This window comes from Rhinoderma darwinii, chromosome 5 (assembly GCF_050947455.1).
Source record: "Rhinoderma darwinii isolate aRhiDar2 chromosome 5, aRhiDar2.hap1, whole genome shotgun sequence".
NCBI lineage: Eukaryota > Metazoa > Chordata > Amphibia > Anura > Rhinodermatidae > Rhinoderma > Rhinoderma darwinii.
The window spans coordinates 316,760,143-316,780,499 of NC_134691.1; the positions used below are offsets into that span (position 1 = coordinate 316,760,143).

At 36.8% G+C, this 20,357-nt stretch overlaps 1 protein-coding gene across 1 annotated transcript in view; it reads left to right on the plus strand.

The window, feature by feature from the left end:
- Positions 1-203: 203 nt before the first annotated feature.
- The window catches only part of MKX (mohawk homeobox), an 86,526-nt gene continuing 66,372 nt past the window's right edge, over positions 204-20,357 (plus strand). The window contains exons 1-2 of the mRNA XM_075828715.1: positions 204-470; positions 6,929-7,176. Coding sequence (XP_075684830.1) covers positions 6,998-7,176 — 179 coding nt within the window. The 5' untranslated portion in view covers positions 204-470; positions 6,929-6,997. The remainder of the gene's footprint in view (positions 471-6,928; positions 7,177-20,357) is intronic.

Genomic DNA, 20,357 nt, shown 5'->3' on the forward strand with positions numbered 1-20,357 from the left:
TTCAGGGCTGTACCACTATTCTGTGCCCAAAACCAGCGAGGTCTGCAGTGAATGTGAGCGAGTAACATAACACATCCCTCCCCTGCCTCCTCCTCCTCCCGCCGCCGCCCCGGACCCTGTATTCCCGCAGCACTGGATGTTCACAGTCTGCGCTGCGGTGCTGGATAACATGAGGCGCGTGGTGTATGCGCAGTGCGGGGCGCGCAGCCTCAGGCTTAGTAAATAGGATAGAGCAGAGGCTGCCGCGGTTCGTGTGGTTAGAGCTGAGGATAGGACAGTGCAGGAGACATGTGCGGCTCACACTGGGGATGGCAACAGCAGGACACGGCGGATTATTAGCCCCTGCGCTGCTGCATTGCGCCTGGCGCTAAACCTGGCGCACACAGAGGACTAAACCTGATACTCACACTTCTATCAATGATTGTTCCTGATCCCAGAAACTTCTATACAAGCGGACCAGAACACTACAGGTAATGCATGACCCACAAATCAGCTGCAATGCAAGTGTCATTCATTAGTCAGTGTGGATGGTATGGAATATATATGGAATATAACAGGATAGGAGATCTGGCATATGATAGATTAGATAGATAGATAGATAGATTAGATAGATAGATATGTCTCCAGGGCTGGACAAATCACAGGAGGCAAAAATCACAGGAGGCAAATGCTTCTAGAAATTGACTACTGACACCTATTATTATCTATGAAGTTCTTATAGCAGGACAGTGAAACAGACATATTTGCCTCTGGACCGGTAATACATAATATCTATCTATCTATCTATCTATCTATCTATCTATCTATCTATCTATCTATCTATCTATCTATCTATATATCTATATATCTATCTATCTATCTATCTATCTATCTATCTTGATATATTTATATAGAACAGTTAAGCTGTCATTAAACTATACTTATCTATCATATCATGCTGAAATTTGTAGTTTACTACATATGCGGATCACAGTCCCCCTAACCCGTCTTTCACCTACAGCATATAATATATATAACATACACTTGTCATATGTAGAAGTAACTCGCTACTTGTATTAAGAGGCATGCAGTAAATCATGTGATGAGAGATATTTGGCAAAGGGAAAGAGGTATAATCAGTTTAGAATGTGTATAAAATGTATCTCTATTAACATTAGGTGCAGGTTGTAGGGACAGACACTATGGATGAAGCAGAGCTGAATTTGTCCTTTAATATTTGGGGCTGTGTGATTAATTGGAATAACTTTTTGAGTTCAGATAATGCATGTAGGTTTACCTGCAGTACTATGTAAAGCCACAGGTAACCTATTGTGACATCATGATGAGTTGTGCCAAAGGCAAACTCAGCTCGACTACATCTGCCCGGTGCTTGTGGCAGGCCCGATGTCTTGGAAGATGATGGGTGAATGTACTTGGGTAGTGCCAGTAAGTTTGGCCAGCACGAGAAGTAGTGGGCTATAAATAGAGGTCACACATTGCTGTAGAGTAGGAAGGGTACACAAATATTGTAGTATACAGTAGAACAGTCTAGGGAATTCAGACAGCTGCTCATATTTTACGTAGAACAGACAAATAACGTCTGAATTACATCCCTGCAAATATTTATAGTGGCCACCCTTTCATGTTGCTCCACTTCAATCTAAACACAGTAAAACCACACTGAGATCCGGGGGCTGACGTTGCAGCAGGTTGTTGATGGTAGTGGATGAAGGAAGGTCACTGTAATATATCAATGCATGTTACACTGGAAATACTGTTATGCTCTTCCCAGGCGGTGGAATGATCAAAGGCAGCGCAGGCTCATCTGGAGTGTAGGAAACCCAAGCTTCATGCAGACTCTTCAACCCATGGATCTACCCAAGCCATGGGTCTGGGCCTTGCACGCTGTACCCCGGGGGAGGGAGGGGGGTACTGTAGCATGTAATATTGATTCTCTATTACCTACCGGTAGTACCAGGAATGCGCATCTTAGCGGAGAAAGCGGGCTACAAACTTTTCAAAATGTTAAATATTCTCAGAATGTATTCCAGTGACTTATTACATATCCTAAACCTCTGCACTGTGCTGCAGAATATGTTGGTGAAAGATAATACATACATACATACATACATACCGTACATAAACATGTGTGTGACGCATACATACAAAACATTTACATGTATAGACAGAGATAAATAATGATATGTCTATATGCAGTATACACACATATTCACATACAGATGTATACATGTACACACACGTAATGCAGCATATATGCAGATAATAGGATACAAACAGTATACACACACTTATTTACATATGTACAGAGATATAGACATACTAGGCACATCTATATATGACACACAGACAAGTACAGTACAGTACACACACAAATATAGAGATACATATATAAACATGCATATATATTTACATACACATACATGTATAGAGATATTTATCTATGTATGACACACACACACACACACACACACACACACACACACACACACACACACACACCACACCACACCACACAATGAAGTATATACACATGTACATGCATGTAATACAGTATGTACACTACACAGTTCAGTATATACACATAGACAGATATACATACACACATACAAGTACATATACACACTATTACACACAATCCAGTATATACACATAGACAGGTATACATACACATACAAGTACATATACACACTATGACACACATACGTTAGGACAGCTGCAGTCCACAGCCTCTATCAATAATTCCCAAACATTGGGCCTACAAGCATTAAGAGGTCCTCATGGACTATGATAATAACGTGCAGACACAATTTCACTATTGTAAAATGTGTAAGTGATGTAATAAAGCAAGAAACAATGAGTAAGATGTATACATACGACACCTTTATATGGTGTCCTGTACTTTTCATAAGGTGAAGTATCCCGACAGGCAAAGGATATAATACAAATTATGTTATATTGGGAAAAGTATCATAGACTCTACATTATCATAGACTTTATATTACATGTATGGGTATATATATGTATATGTATTAGATGGCTTGTATCCGTACTACATACAGCACAGTATAGTCTACTACTGCAGAGATGACCACTTGTGTACATGGATATGTGACAAATACATTTGTAGGTTACTCTTAATATTTCGGAGCGGACAACGCTGGTATTACGCTCTGAAATACACGTTAAATACGCCTGCAAACAGCTTCCCATTGATTTCAATGGGAAATACACAGTGTAGTTCATATGAGGTGTATTTTTACGCTGCTGAATTCAAAAACACCTCGTAAAAATACACTTTGTAAAAATTAAGTGACGTAACTTCTTGAAGCGTTTTACAAGTTCATTTTTCCCATTTCCCATTGACACTTCAAAAAAACGCTTCAAAAATTTGCTTCAAAATACGATTCAAAAACGCTTGTAAAAATCAAAAACGCTTTGAAAATCCGCCTAAAAAACGGCTTCAGAGCTGTTATCTCTTGAAATCAGCCTGGTATTTTTCAGCTTGAATACATGCCGTGTGAACATGGTCTTCGTTATTTCATAGGTAATAAATATGTATTGGATTAATATACAGGCAGTGTTATATAGGGACTAGAGCGCTTTGTACAGCTCCTGGTACCTATCTGCCAGAACACGGCTGGATCACTCCCAGGAGACAGGTGGCCGTTGCGTCTTGTTGCTGGCGACTTAGTTTGTGTTTTTTTTTTTTAATTGATGTCTATGGGAGTTCTTATTGTCTGGCTAATAATAAAGAAAAAATTATTGGCTGCCGGAAATTGTTCTCTCTTGGTTAATACATCTATCTCGTATTAGCCTGCTATGATATCAGTTTTATGTTACAGGTATGTGATATTTAGATCATTTTATATACATATTATGTGTAGGTATTTTTATACACCTGATATATTGTATGTACAGTATGCGTGAAGGTGTGTGTGTATATATATATATATACATCAAAATATCAGGGATGAACGGGTAGCCAATGTGCTTAGAGGTTTGGTGCTGAAGCCAAACCTTTTGGGTTGTTTTCTACTGACGTATATTTAAGTTATTATTGTCTGGCTATTAAAAATAAAAATCTAAATTTACTTGGAATAAACATGTTAAAAATGTTCATATAATACAACCTAATAATAATAGAGTATTTAGAGTATTCGTACTTACTGATTATATTGATGTATTACTGAACATGATCTGTAAATCATCTATCTAGATCTAAGATTTTCCATAGATATAATGGAATAAATGACATATTTATTTTTTAAATAAAAAATAGCTAAAAACATATAAAACCATTGTATATGTGTTTGTTCTAGGGGTGTATATATATATTTTATATCAGTAGTGCTAGCATAAGCGGTATTACACACTAATCACACAGTAAATATATAAATACCAGTTCAGTTGCATTAAAATGACTAATACAGTACCAAATATATATAGCAATGTAGCAGAGCTGAGTCTGTCATTTAACTCTTTGGGTTTGTGATTTTTGTGCATCGTTATAACTCTGTTATTTATTACGGTTACCTGTAGTCCTATGTAAAACCACATTGGGATATTATGATGAATACCAAAGAAGAATCTATCTATCTATCTATCTATCTATCTATCTATCTATCTATCTATCTATCTATCTATCTATCTATCTATCTATCTCTCTCTCTCTCTCTCTCTCTCTCTCTCTCTCTCTCTCTCTCTGTCTGTCTGTCTGTCTGTCTGTCTGTCTGTCTGTCTGTCTATCATCTATTTTTACCTACCATTTCTGGTATGTAATGATCTTCATCCCACCTTTGCTATAATTTTGATACTTCTCTGTTGTATTAATTAGATCCCATTGCCAGCACATCTATTTAATTTCATTACAATGTAAACTTCTTATATTCTGGATCCACCAAATTTTAAGTGGATAAGGAAGGGGGGGGGGGGGAGTGTAAATTGAGCAGAACAAATTATATTGTTGTATTCAGTCATTTGTCTTCCATGTGCACCATCCATTTCTTCCAGTTACTGTGGGTCCTCTGTGCCACATTACAGTCGTTGGAAGGCGGGCGGTGGTATAAATAGTGCATTCCTAAACATGGATGGTTGCATTTTACTAGTTTTTCCACAGCAACGCCTTGTATTTGCGAATGGACCTCAATTTTTGAAATACCTAGACAAATCTTTACAAATCCAAAATTGTCAGATTGTTCCAGACCGGATCAGCCGCATTTTCCTTTAATTCATTATCTTATCATTGCCTTCAGGGCAATTTATTACATTTATGTAATAAATCTCCATCTTCCATCATCACTGGATTCTGAATAATGAGCTGGTGGTAGAATCCGCAGACAGGGGGAGGTAGACAGGTTGGGTCCCGTGGATTCGTTTTGTGGATTCGTTTTGTCGTCTGCATCAGGTTATGGATCAGTCTAGCATTATTTAGGCTCTGTTCACACTTGCATTCCAGGATTCCATTGGGGTTTCCACAGTCTGCAGAGTTATTCTTGCCGTCAAACATGCTGGATCCCTGATGGACCCCATTAATGTCAGTGGGGTCCGTCAGTGTCTGTTTGGATGCATAGAAAAAGCAGTCCATCACTTTGGTCATGGCTTCGATATAAACGGCTCAGGCTACAACGGTCTGACCATTTCATTGTAGTCTTGTATAGTCAAGTAACAGTTCACTGGTCGGATATGAAAAAGTGTAACAATACCACTAACTGGCATTGTGGCATCCATCTGTCCTATAAAGTGCCAAGTCACCCTTCTTGCCACCTGCATGACTTCACAGTTCTTGCCAATGGCACATGAACAATGAACGGGATGCTTGGAAGGTTCTATATTTGATATCAAGCCCTTCCAATGGTCACAAGTCCTCAATATTTCCCAATACAAGTCCTAAGTATCAACCATTGGAAGGGCTTGATATCAGATATAGGTTAACACATTCAATCAGACCCAAATTGGGATGAGTGTGGTCAATACATACTTTTGAGCAATACTAATGCACACTCCAAAAATTCACCTATGTGGTAATTATATTCGTCTTATAGTCATTTATTGCATTGATTAACACCTTAGAGACCAGCCTATTTTAGGCCTAAATGACCAGGCATTTTTAAAAAAAATATATAATTGTTGCATTCAAAGAGCCATAACGTTTTTTTTATTTTCCCGTCGACATAGCTGTATGGGGGCTTGTTTTTGTGGGATGAGTTGTATTTTTCACTTGGCACAGCTTGATTAACTTTTAGCAACTTTTCTTGGGGGGGGGGGGAATGGATAAAAAACATAGATTCTGCCATTGTTTATTGCATTTTAATTATGATCGCTGATATAATGCTATGATATACTTAGTATACCAAAGCATTACTGCCTGTCAGGGTAATACTGAGGTTTCTCCAATCCTGTCTATTAGAGCAGGAGTTTGACTGTAACCAGACAACCGGGCACCCACTCCAACCCTCACGGGACATCCATGCAGGACTTAGACTAGGCCATTGTAAAAAGGTGGCGGCCTAACCTTAAGGCTCATTAGTAACCCCTGTAGAAAAGGTGTATTGGCGGTCACTAAGGGGTTAGAAAATAGAAAGGAAAGGGGAAGCAAACAATGGAATACAGCAATATAATCCATGGCTTAACATAAAGTGTTAACATTAGAGCAGAGACAAATTTGTCATTGAATACATTGTGATTGTGAGATCAGTTGGGCCAAATGACCAAATCAGCTCTACTTTATCTGATAAACTCAGCTCTGCTATATCCGTGTTAAAGATCTGTGTTTATCCTATATTGATAATAAAATGGCCATATCACTCAGTCGTAAGAAATCTCTAGTACTGTAAGTAACTCCAATACAATTTTTATGGTAGACAGCTTTCGTATGTTTGTTATATCTACTTTGAGTTGTATCATTTTTGTTTTATTTTCTTTCCCATAGGAACTGATTCTTGCACTACAGAACTTTAAATTTTCTATAGTCAAGAGAGAAGCTCCAACACTTCTTACCATGAACACCATCATGTTTAACAAGATCAGCGGTCAAGTCCTGTTTGAGGAAGCCACAAGTGACCGTGAAAGGATAGTTCGGCCATATGTAGTAGGAATGGAGAGCCCCAATCCTGATATTGGTCTTCAAGACAGTGTCTCAGTGAAGGATAATGCCAGCATTAGACATCGGCTCCCAGGGTAAGAACGCTTACATGACCTACATTACACGGATTATCATTTATATTCATATTGAATTGTGAAGGGATGACATAGAAAATGTAGGATTTACTAAATAGAAGGCCTCAGGCATTAGGGTAGGAACAAGTGTCATCTCGTAATTTAACCATTTAATATGCATCGTTTTGCGTGTCTTTTTTTCTTGGGAGACTAAAACGCGTCAACCAGATGTTTTCTGAGAGTTTTTAAAAAGTCTAAGGTCCACCCAAACAGCGTTTTTGCTTTTTGGTGTTTAGTGACATTTTTGTGGTCAGTGACATTATTTTTTTAAAGATATGGGATTCATTTCAGTCAATTTTATTTATAGGCTTTTCATAAAAATTTCAAGAACACCTGAAAATAACGAATGTACAAAAAGACACTATTTGAAAAAATGCATGTAAAACGCAGTTGAAAAAACTCTTCAAATTGTACGTGTTTGTTATGCGGAAAAAGCAGAAAAAACATTGATGTGAATGCTAAATCAGGGTTGCAAATGTACGTTTTTAAATTGTTTATACAATATAAAGCCATGTTCACACGTTGTGGAATCCGCAGACTTTCTGTCAGCAATGCATGTCCTATTTTTCAACGGACCCTTCACACTGTCCATTGAAACAAAGGCCCTTTGATTTACATAGGTCCGTGTGCCAGCATTCAACGATTTGTGTGCAGATCCATATGCCAATCCACGGAAGAATCGACTGTGGATTATCCTTAATATCCATGTTGGAATTGCTTAGTGCTGTTAGGTTGCATATATGGTTATTACAATATGGTAAAAACACTTGAAGGCTATGTAAACCTTTCAATACTTTCTTTTTACTAAGTGTATTTTAATATTTTGTGCAACTTTGTAAATAGTTTTTATTAAAAAAAATATTTAACTTCTTTAGATACAGCTTCTATGTATCCTGGATACATAGAAGCTGTATCTTGTGCTGAAACCTGAATCCGTCAGGTCAGCGGGACTGACGGCTTCAGTGACAGCGGGTGCTGCGTATCAGAGATCCAGCTGTTATTGATCACATCTAAGTTATGAACTTAGATGTGATCGATAACAGGTGGATCCTGCGTGTCAGTCACGCAGGACCCGCTGTCACTGAAGCCGTTAATCCCGCTGACCTGACGGATTCAGGTTTCAGCACAAGATACAGCTTCTATGTATCCAGGATACATAGAAGCTATATCTGAAAAAGTAAACATTTTGTTTTTTTAATAAAAACAAATTACAAAGTTGCACTAAACACTAAAATACACCGTTTTAATAATAATAATAATAATAATAATAATAAAAAAAGCTTCAAAGGTTTAGCCTTTAACTCTGGAGGAAGATCTGCAATGACTTGTGTAAATGTATGAATCGCATTAAGGAGTAGGGCATCAGTAAAGAGTAGGGCATCAGTAAAGAGTAGGGCATCAGTAAAGAGTAGGGCATTAGTAAAGAGTAGGGCATCATGAGTAGTGACAGGCGCACTGATTTCAGTGGTGTCTCATGCATGTGAAACGATGCTGTCGTTTGGCCAAGCTTTTAGCTTATTAGTTGCAGCTAGTGGGGCCCCCCAGCGATCAAACACTTCTCACCTATCCTGTGGATAGGTGATAAGTTATGGTGGGACAACTCCTTTAAATGGCCCCAAAGGTGGAGCACCTCCATGTGGCACCCTGGTAACTCACCTCCACAGAAAGTAATGGGAATTGAATACATAGAAAATCAACATTGTGGTGTTATGCAGCGCTGCATTGTAACTGGGTAGGTAATATAGAACTAAGGACGTGGTAGGACATAGAGACATGGGAAGTTGTGACTGGTAGAACTTTCTGCTTAGGACATTACTGTCTGTGTATACTGTATACCGTTTGTTGTCTGTGGCACATTATAGAATTGGGCACATTACAAGGATCTGTAGGAGTCCGCTTATGTACATGACAAATATACAATAGACACATTTTAATTTTCAAATTGTTTCTGACAAACTTGATATACATTCAGGAATTCCTTCAAATTTCATTTAGATAAACACATCATACTTTTATGTAATTCATATACCACAAGATATAATAACAGATGTTATAAATGTAATGTTTCCAACCTAAGTATGGAGTATCCTGCTACCGTGTAATATTCTGCCTCCTTATTCACTTATTACTTAGTCTAACTTTGCTATAAAATATTACAGTCCTTTGCAACATAGAAAGACGTTTTACATCATTTTTGCAAGCAGTAGCAAATATTTGTCATTTTTTGTTCATACGACTAAATACATTGGAAAAACATTATACACATATCATATTAAAGCACATTTCCATTTATACATGAAATTTCAGGTGGGAGTTCTGTTAATAACAATCCCCCTGACTGCCCCAAAATCCTACAAACAGGGATCCAGGAAGCAGAGATTTGAGCTGCTGTATGCAGGATGCTCACACCAGAGAGTCCTTGTGCCTGAAGGAAGGGGTACTGCAGGGAGGGAGGTAGTCACTAAGGGCATACATATTATAAATGCAGCCCATGCAGCTGCTTCAAAGCCCTTGCAGAGAGAGGGCCAAGCCCTGGTTGGTCCTATTCCCTTTGCTATTTCGTGGTGAGACCCTGTGCAGGACTCTTCTCTTTAGAGGGACTGCATTATTGTTTGTGATCAAGGACATTAGGGATGGAGAGAGTGTGGGGATGAAGCAAATATCAGACCATTCTGTCCTGGGTGGCAAAATCTGACTCTGTCATAGTTCCATCAAATGATGGATACCAAGGGTGTTGCACGGAACCCATTTACTAATGGGTTCTGCCAGGTTTCCGACATGGTCTCCATCATTTTATTGCACAAAATTGTGTCCGTCATTTTAAACATTGATGGCAATTAAAAGCTCTCCGCAAATCTGCACTTTTCTGCATCCCCTCATCTCATTTACAGCTATACCTGTGTTCAATGATCTGCCCATGACCAACCTCTGTCCTCCTTCCTTATCATAATCTTCATCTCCATCCTCTAGCACTTCTCCCGTTCTGCACCCATACAGCAAATTCCTTGTATGGGTGCAGAACAGGAACACACATTTAGTAAAGTCATTGGTCTTCACACTTTACCACTCTGGTTGCTCCTTGGTGCTTGTTATATCTGTGCTTGTATAAACTGGGTTACGGGTCATGCAGCATTATGGCGGCACATGGAGTATCTACGGGTCCATATTACAGACCTATAGGCACTCCGTGTGCCACCTTATGGTTCCTCCATGATGCATCATATTCTCTCTTAGAAGCAATGCTTCTAGATAAGAATACCTTTGTAATAGAGCATATGATGCTGCATGCCACATATAATATCGATGACACACGGAGGTAGACTATGGCCCCATAGTAGACTATTGGTGCTGTATTATAGATTTGTACAATAAGGATTCATAACATGGCCATGGATGTAGGCTCCAGTTAATAGCGTCCTCTTTCCTTCCTGTTTTTTATGGTTGTTCCAATAATTATAAAAATAATAATAAAAAATATAAGTAATAATCATCATCGTAATACCAGTATGGTGTCTTCCGCCCTGTTGGAGGTACATCCATATAAAAAAATAAAACTAAATTACAAGTAAATTGTTTGTAACCTCTGTGTAATATACTACTATGTATGTAAAACAGAAGAGTTTGTAGGTTTGGAATGAATACCCAGAGAAGAATGATATAATATAAAGCATTTTTACCATCTGCTCATCCATTGGGGTTTCCTATTAGGGCTCGGAGGAAGTGATCTGCTCGAGCTTGGGCATAATACATGAATATGAGCTTTCTTTTAGACTTATCAATCATAAAGTAGAAAGTCATCACTTTTCAAAGAATGACTTCAGGATGCGCCCCTGTCTGTCTATGCAACATATAATATAGATCAGCGTCTGACTATGCAGCATATAACATCATAGATCAGCGTCTGTGTAATATACAAAGGGCAGCTAAAACCAGTTCCTACAAGTAATGTTATATAGCTTAACTGTGTAGTGGATATTTTCTTAGATGCAAACATTTGTGTGTGTTTATGTATCACCATTTATTTCTTCCATAAGGAAGGTAAATACCAGTAATTTAGATTTCCATCCAGTGGCACCCAGCAAACGGGACACACGTCCGGGGTCTTTTACCTGTCACCCATGAATCCTGGCGCCAGCAATGGTTACCTTCAGTTGGATTCAAGATTGTATTCAAATCCTCACCTGCCAGTGCCCCATGGTGCCCCAGGTATCTTTAGAGTCCACCAACACCTCTGATTTTAGTAAATTTTAGTACATTTTGAAGTAAATTGGCATTTGTTATATGTGCTGCTTGGCTGGTTATGACTGTCCTACTTATAGACTATTATTATACAAAAGGTATATAGCACCAACGTATTCTGCTTTGCTGTACACAGCTGGAGCAGTGCTTATCATTTGATGCAACATGTCTTGAGCTAAATGACCCATTCTTCTGAATATCATCGATGTAACGTAGGTTTTATAGGCAGTCGTATGAAAACCATAAAGGACACACTCATCGTTGCTATATCTGTATTTATGTTTTATGAATGGAGAATTTCATGCATTTGGTTTTGTAGTTTCATTGATTTTTTTGCTGCATTTGGGTGTATGATTACTATGATATTTTTCGTATGTGTTGCTACTTGTATTCATTTGTGTCTTCATTAGTAATGGGACATGATTTGTGGGAACAAAGCCTCGGGTTGTGACACCAAACAAATGAAGATTGAGAAAAACAATGTAACATAAGACGTTATTAAAATAACATTTACGGTTCTAGTTGCCAGTAGTTGAAATGATTTTCATAGTTTCAATTTGTTAATATGTTTTGCAGACACAAGGTTTGATAAATAACTACGGTAATTGCGAGTCGAGCGGCTTGTCATTAGCTGCTGATTTATCCATCGTTCCTCTTCAGATGTTCTCAGAAATTCTAAACATTTATGACGACGTCTAATGCGGCCGGACTCGAACACATTTATTGTAGAGCTCATGTTGACTTGCAGTGACATCTACTGGAATCCCATCAGTACTCAGCTGAATTCTATTACTCACGTCTGGGCATCTGAATGTGTATTTGGGGCTGGGCCAAAAATTTCTAAAGATGCTTTCGAAGATCTGCTGCCAAGGAAAAATTGATGTCAGTTACAAATTCCCGGTAGTGAAAGTGTTTTAAAGAGTCTTTTATTTAAATAAAAAAAGACAACACTTTGTCAAATAACACAAAGTAGAGTCAGCGCCAGGACCAGGACTTTACAGGAATAATGGAAAATACCTTTTCGGTAATTCTAATGACTGCACTTTTTCTTGACGCTTCCACTTTTTGAAGAATGCAGAATAAATATTTGCTTTTACTTAAATTGAAGATGTCAAGCAAATAACAGATTTTGATATTAGGCTGCTAAACTTGTGTATGCACAGTGCGGCCAGAAAAGAAAACGTGAGTACCGTATATTTTACATTAAGCTTTACAGAAGACAGAAAGCATAATTGATGCACAAAATGCATTAGGCTCTGTTCACGTTTGCGTTTTTACCTCTCCATCAGGGGTTTACATATTTTTGACAGCAAGAAAAGTGCTGTCTGCAGCACTATTTTTGGCATAAAAAATACTGAAACTCTGACAGACCCCTTTATAAGTCAATGGGATCCATCTGGATTTGCTTCTATCCTTTCAAATACGGATCCATCATAGCTTTCTCGGCTCCATTATGTACAATGAACAGAAGCTGTGACGCTAGTGTGAATAGAGTTTATGTTGCACCATTCCTTAATGTTAAAATAGTCTACAATATTTCGGTGATAGTTTGAATAAGAGGTATTTCTGTCTTGTAATGTTATGGCAATACATTATAATCAGTGTGTGTCCAACCTCTGGTACCACTGCCGATTCCGAATGTGGCTCTGTTGCAGTTCACAGCAGTAGACGGGAGCAGCATTATGTAGGGGAAAACTGAGGAGTAGCAGTGCTTAAATTGGCTCTGTCACCACATTATAAGTGCTCTATCTCCTACATAATCTGATCGGTGCTGGAATTTAGATAACAGCAGTGGTTTTTATTTTGAAAAACGATCATTTTTGAGCAAGTTATGAGCAATTTTAGATTTAGTTTCTTAATGCCCAACTGGGCGTGTTTTTACTTTTGACCAAGTGGGTGTTGTAAAGAAGTGTATGAGGCTGACCAATCAGTGTCCTGCACTTCTCATTGTTCCAGCCCAGCATGATCCACAGCACAGTGAGATTGTGCAGTGAAAGAAGCTGGGCTGGAAAAATGAGAAGTGTATGACACTGATTGGTCACTGATTGGTCAGCCTCATACACTTCTTTACAACACCCACTTGGTCAAAAGTAAAAACACACCCAGTTGGGCATTAAGAAACTAAATCTTAAATTGCTCATAACTTGCTCAAAAATTATCGTTTTTCAAAATAAAAACCACTGCTGTTATCTACATTCCAGTGCCGATCAGATTATGTAGGAGATAGGGCACTTATAATCTGGTGACAGAGCCTCTTTAATGGGGAGGTCCGACCATTAAATATCATATTCATTGTACAAATCATAAAAATAAAACAATGTTTTCCATTTACATGCTGTTAAAAAAAATTATCCAGTGAAGAGTTATGACTTTTACTTACAGAGTATGGTCCCACCTAGTGTTCAAAGTGTATAGCATTATGCACGTCCACCTAATAAGTTGAATTCTGGTGGAAATGCAAACTCAGTCACTCAGTCACTCGACCCACAGCCAAGTCTCTGCATAGTGAACCTCTGTTCACTGCAGAGCAGCCAATAGAAATAGCTTTCTGCCCTGCTTGTCAGGGAAGGAGCAGAGCCTCTGCAGTGGCATGGCAGTATAGCTGATGCGATTACTTCTGCAGGCCAAGTGAGAAGGGACTATATCCTCAGTTGCCAGAGGGAAAGGAGACTGATTCTTCTAGGGGCCCCTCCCACCGCTGCAAAGATTAGCAGTAGCACCAAACCGGACACATGGAAGCAAAAAATTATTAGTTGTTTTTTTAAAAATTTTATACTAGACACTGCAAAATACTTAAACAGATATTAACAGCATTTCAGGACTTTTGGTATAAAAATGATTCATGAGATAACTCCTTTAACCCCTTCATTCGGAAGATTGTGGGGGTCTTAGCCGTTAGATTCCACTGATAAAGAAGTTATGAATCTATGCCATCACTTCTATAAGGGCCCTTTAACCCTTATAGGACCGAGGATAATAGTTTTAGAATGATGTATGCTGCCAATATTTTGGACATATTGGCCTTTCTTATGGCATTAAAATAGAACCACTATCTTTTCAGTTTATTGGTGTCCTATAGAGATAAAAAATAGAACAGGTGATCAAGTGCAAAATGTAGGACAAGGATTATTTATTGTAGGTTTGAGATACCTCTATTCTGCTTGATGTGGACATATTATAGCTTGGGACAATGGCATTATGGGTAGGACATCTGTTTTATGAAAGATGCATGATACAAGTCTGTCTGGACTAGAAATCGTGGATTGTTATTTTGATAGTTTATGTATTTTTTTATATAAAGGAGAAAAGTGTTTACTTCTGAATTCAGAAACATTGCACTTAAATTTGGTGCCATTTTAGTGACAAGGACTTAGTGTATTTATTTCAGTTATTTTTGACATTAGTAGGATCAAGATGTCACCATCACAGCCTGGTCCGAGTAATATCAGTGCTATTATGGGCAACCAGCCATCAAACTCTCCTCTAAAATATACAGAATGTAAACTTGAAGGCGATACAGTATATAAAATCCCATACTCCCTAATTAAAAGGTATATTAAATGTGGAATTCTACTAACAAACGAGAGACCAACTTTCTTGCAGGGATAAATGCTTTAATATATCTGTTAGGATTACAGGGTGACTTCTGATATCTATATACAGTACATTAACCATGGAGGACGCTGTATTTGCCAGTGTATATTTTTCCTATCTGATCATATTTAAACTTGCAGTTTATTCAGAAATGTATTGCTAAGCTGTATAATATTATACTTAAATGTGTTTTATTCTCTGTTTTATTAGCATTTCAAAAAAACTCTTTTTAGAATAATTAAATTTACAATCTAACAAATTCCAATCAATGGGAATATAAATCGCAATCTGTACCCTGTTCATTATGTTAATAATTATTATTAATTATATTCGTTTATTTGGGAGTTTTTTTTAATAGGAGATATGATTTGTAATTTACTGTATTTGGATGTATTTTTGTTTATTATATAGAGAAAACATACAATTAATTAATCAATGGTATTCTATGTCATATGACTATTCTATTAGTTTAAATACTATATATTATGTGCTATATTATTACATTAGAAGCGCTCATGTATGGCTTATAGTGAAAACCTATATAACATACCAACTTAGCAGGACTGACTTAGGATTTATTTAGTTAGATCATTTTATCAATTTTGCATGTCTCAAACACAGACATAATAGGACATACAGTAAGGCCTCTTTCAGACGGCAGTATTTTGCATCAGTATATAGAAGCCAAAACTTGGAGTAGAACCAACACAAAGAAAAGGTATAATGAAAATATTTGCACCTCTTGAGTGTTTTGGACCCACTCCTGGTTAGTTTCCAAATACTGATACAAAAATCTGACCAGAATAATGCCGTGTGAAAGTTACTTTATTGTGTTGATTCTATGGTATATGGTCAATAAAGATAACCAACAATTCCATGCTGTATATTATAATACTATATAAACAGAAAATAGCTTCATACATATGTAATATTATATAAACTAGATCTAATAATATAACATCCTTGCGGTGTATTAGCATTTAAACAACATTTAATAATAAGATGGTAGTAATAATAATAGGTAAACAATATAAGAAAAATGTTATCGTAATAATATGCAATATTAGATAAACAATATCTAATAATATATGTACTAATATACAAACTATCTAAAATAGGATGTCATATGTGTAATATGTAAACAGTATCTAATAGTAACATCTGTAATAATATGTAAATTATATGCAAAAGATAAAAGGAAGTCACACATGACATGTAACAGTATCTATTCTTATGGTGTCATATAAGTAAAATAAACGATTAATATCATCTAATAAAATAATAATAATAATCTGCAAATAATATCTAATACTATACAAGTGATATTTGTGTAATAGGGATATATAATATTGTGATGTCATACACATTACATCTATCTAATAATATTAGTATAATATAAGTAATAATATACAAACAATATCTAAAATATGGTTTCAAATAATTAAAATAAAACAATATCAGATCAAGTTAAGTATACATGTAATAATATAAAATTAAAGCAATGCCATCTATGTGTAGGAATATAAAATATATCAAGGTAAGAGAGTTTGTTAAAGTTTAGTGTTACATAAAACAATATAAATAAAATGCAAAAACCTGTGTAAAATTAAAAAGTTTTATTAGATTATTTAAATGTTTGTTTAACCTTAACAAGTTAAAACGGAAATGTGTTTCTATAATAATATTGTGTAAGTGTAATAAGACATGAGCATTATCACAGTATATAATGTCGAAAAGGCAACATCCTATTAATATAATTCTGTGCTGAACTAATAATCATTACCAACAGTAAAATAATAATATTAATAATAATAATAATAATAAATCATTCCTATAAAAGTCAACATGTTTTAGAAAAAACTTACTTTTACGTCATGATGCAGAGGTGAAATCATATTAATGCTGTATTAACATCTGCAGTTTTTTATGAATTTTTGCTGTGGTTTTTCTTGTATTTTTCTGTAAATTAAAATAATAAATAAAACAAACTCAGCAAAAGATGCAGCCAAATAGGAATGACTGGCAAATAAATGGCGCAGTAATTAACCTGTGGTATACCAAAATCCCCAAATAAAAGACTATACACTTGCATTTTCTGCTTCAGCCCCGGCCTCCTGCCCTCAGCGTGAAAACCTCCTCCACTTCCCCTTATGTGTGGTTTACTATGTAAACTTTTTCAATAATGAATGATTTAATGACAGTAGGTCCAATTATAAGTAAATGAGGTGTGTGACAGGCTGTCATATCTGCATAAATTCTCCAGCATCAGCCAAAGCCTTAATGTGGTAAATTGGAGCAGTCAGACTGTTGAAAATATAATTTGTAACACATCTGTTATACAGCGAAAATGCCCGAGATCATCAAATCCAAATTCTGCAGCAGAAAAAAGGAATAGATCTCCCTGTTTATGGTTTACAGACAAAGATATGTTCTTCCCTTCTATTTATAGGGCATTTAATTGAAAATTGAGTCTATTGAATTGTGGTCTATGAGAGGAGAGGTATACCATAACAAATGGTAAATATAGGAAATTTTTAGGCCTCCTTCACACACACATTTTTTTTCCTGTGTTTTAAAATGCATGTAAAAAAAGTCATGTGTTTCAGAAGTTTTTTCATGTTTTTTTTTTTTTACTGCATTTTTTGTGACTTTTTATTTCTTACGTGCATTTACCTCATACCGAGAGCGTGCTGCATGCCTTGGACCCCAAAACTTTTACAAAAAATCAAAATAGAAAACAATACGCTATGTATGTAGGCATTCTCATTATTTTACTATAGACTTTAAATTGCTCGTAGTGTTTCTAAACCCAAAATATACTCACAAAACGCAACCAAAAAGGTGTGGAAACGCTGTATGGGAAATTGGCCTTAGTGTACAGAAATGTTGTTAGTGCTGCCCTTTAGTAACAAATCAAATTATTTAAACAAGGCTTGTTCCCACTTTTTTTTCCCTATTACATAAATATAGAGAAGTGTTACGGTCCTAATAAAGGTATACGCTGTGCTTGGCTTTTTTCCATTACTCTGAATGATTCGCTCTATTTAAACGCCTCCTTGCCACGATTGGTGGGTATCTCAGGGGTAGAACCCCCACCGATTTAACATTTATCACCTATCAAATTGATAGATGATAAATGTTTTTTGCCCGCAATAACCGTTTAAGTCTAGGTTTACACCCTTTTTGGGGATTCCATTCGGTGGTACATTTTAAAGTTGTCCACTGAACATATGCCCCAGACATATGCAACTGTGTGCCTATATAGATGCATATGTCTGCCATTGACTCCCAATTCTCAATATAGTTGTGGTGAAGATATACTATAGTATTCCAGCCAAACGTATGCCAAAAGGACTCTATTATGGCATTTATCTGCATAATGATGACAGATACATGTGTTGTAAACCTAGATGTTACCTCGTATAATGCTCTGTTTACACCAAGGTGGCTTACATTGTTACATGATCTATGATGGTTATGATGCTTCCGTTATGATATGTCATGATCCAGTATGATGCATTTGACAGATACGTATTATTCTGTTTTGTTTTTTTACCCTTCTTAAATTATAATGGACCTATTAGGTTTACATCAAGTATTAGGTTTTTTCGAAGAAAAATTGGTCCGCTCACCACTCATTCGAAGTAAAGATGCCACATTCAATGATTAGTCGGTGCACAGGCAGGAGAGCTACGTCGGGAGTAGGTAGAAATCCAAGGAAAAAAGTTAGAGGTCCAGCACACGATATGATGTGAAAAAATTAAAATTAAAAAATTAAAATTAAAAAATCCCGGGAGGGAACGCCTATGCGTTTTGAACTTTTAAGTTCTTAATCATAGCTGTGATTAAGAACTGAAAAGTTCGAAACGCGTAGGCGTTCTCTCCCGGGATTTTTTAATTTCTTGTTTTAATTTTGACTTAAATAAACAGTTTTATATTTTTTCATATTATATCGTGTGCTGGACCTCTAACTTTTTTCATTAGTTTTTTTTTCACTGGATAGAATAGCGCAGCATGTTACGCCATCCTGACTTTCTAGGGCTTTTTTTATGTTATGCCTTCTGATCATATATTGGAGCCATGGCAGCTATGGGAGATGAGTTTTTAAACAGGTCCTGACAAATTCAGACTGACCACGTTAACCTAAAGCGGGGGTTTCCGGTGTAATTCTGGTATTTTTTATGTCAATAATAGTCCTGCAGGCCTTTGACTGTATGCCTATTAGGCCATGGCAGAGGCACATCCTAAGGGTATGTGCACACACACTAATTACGTCCGTAAGTGACGGACGTATTTCGGCCGCAAGTAGTGGACCGAACACACTGCAGGGAGCCGGGCTCCTAGCATCATACTTATGTACGATGCTAGGAGTCCCTGCCTCGCTGCAGGACAACTGTCCCGTACTGTAATCATGTTTTCAGTACGGGACAGTTGTCCTGCAGCGAGGCAGGGACTCCTAGCATCGTACATAAGTATGATGCTAGGAGCCCGGCTCCCTGCAGTGTGTTCGGTCCACTACTTGCGGCCGAAATACGTCCGTCAATTACGGACATAATTAGTGTGTGTGCACATACCCTAATAGTGGAGTGGCTGTCAGTTTCACACTGACATGCAGTAATTATTTGGGATAGTGAGTATACCAAAGCATTATGAGCAACCACAAAATTGCTTTGTGAAGTTTCCTAGTGGGACTAAAAAGAAAAAAGAATGTTTATTAAAGAATTCAAAAAAAGTGCACAGTAAAAAAATAAAACAAAACCAAAATAAAATAAAATAATTTATAAAAAGTGGTTTTATTTTGTAAAAGTGTAAAAAACAAACAATAGAGTACATTATTTAAACGGCATGGTGAACTCCATACAAAAAAAACACAAAAACAACAGCAGAATTGCTTTTTTTTCTATTCCCTGAACCTCAAAAAAATAATAAAAGTTAATTAAGTCCCATGTCCGGCAAAATGGACCAATAAAAACGCCATCGCCTGCTGCAAAAAACAAGCCCATACATGGCTACTTTGACGGAAAAATACAAAAGCTATGGCTCTTGAAATGTGGAAATGTAAAATCAAATTATTTTGTTTAAAAGTATTTTTAATGTGCAAAAGTAGAAAAACATAAAATGAAGGTAACATTATTTACATGGTGAACTGCGTAACTTTAAAACACAAAAAACAATGTCGGAATAGTGCCATTGAAAAATACAACTTGTTCTGCAAAAAACAAGCCCTCAGACGGCTATGTCAATGGAAAAATAAAAATGTTATGGCTCTTGGAATGCGTCGATGAAAAAACGGAAAGGAATGCCAAAAT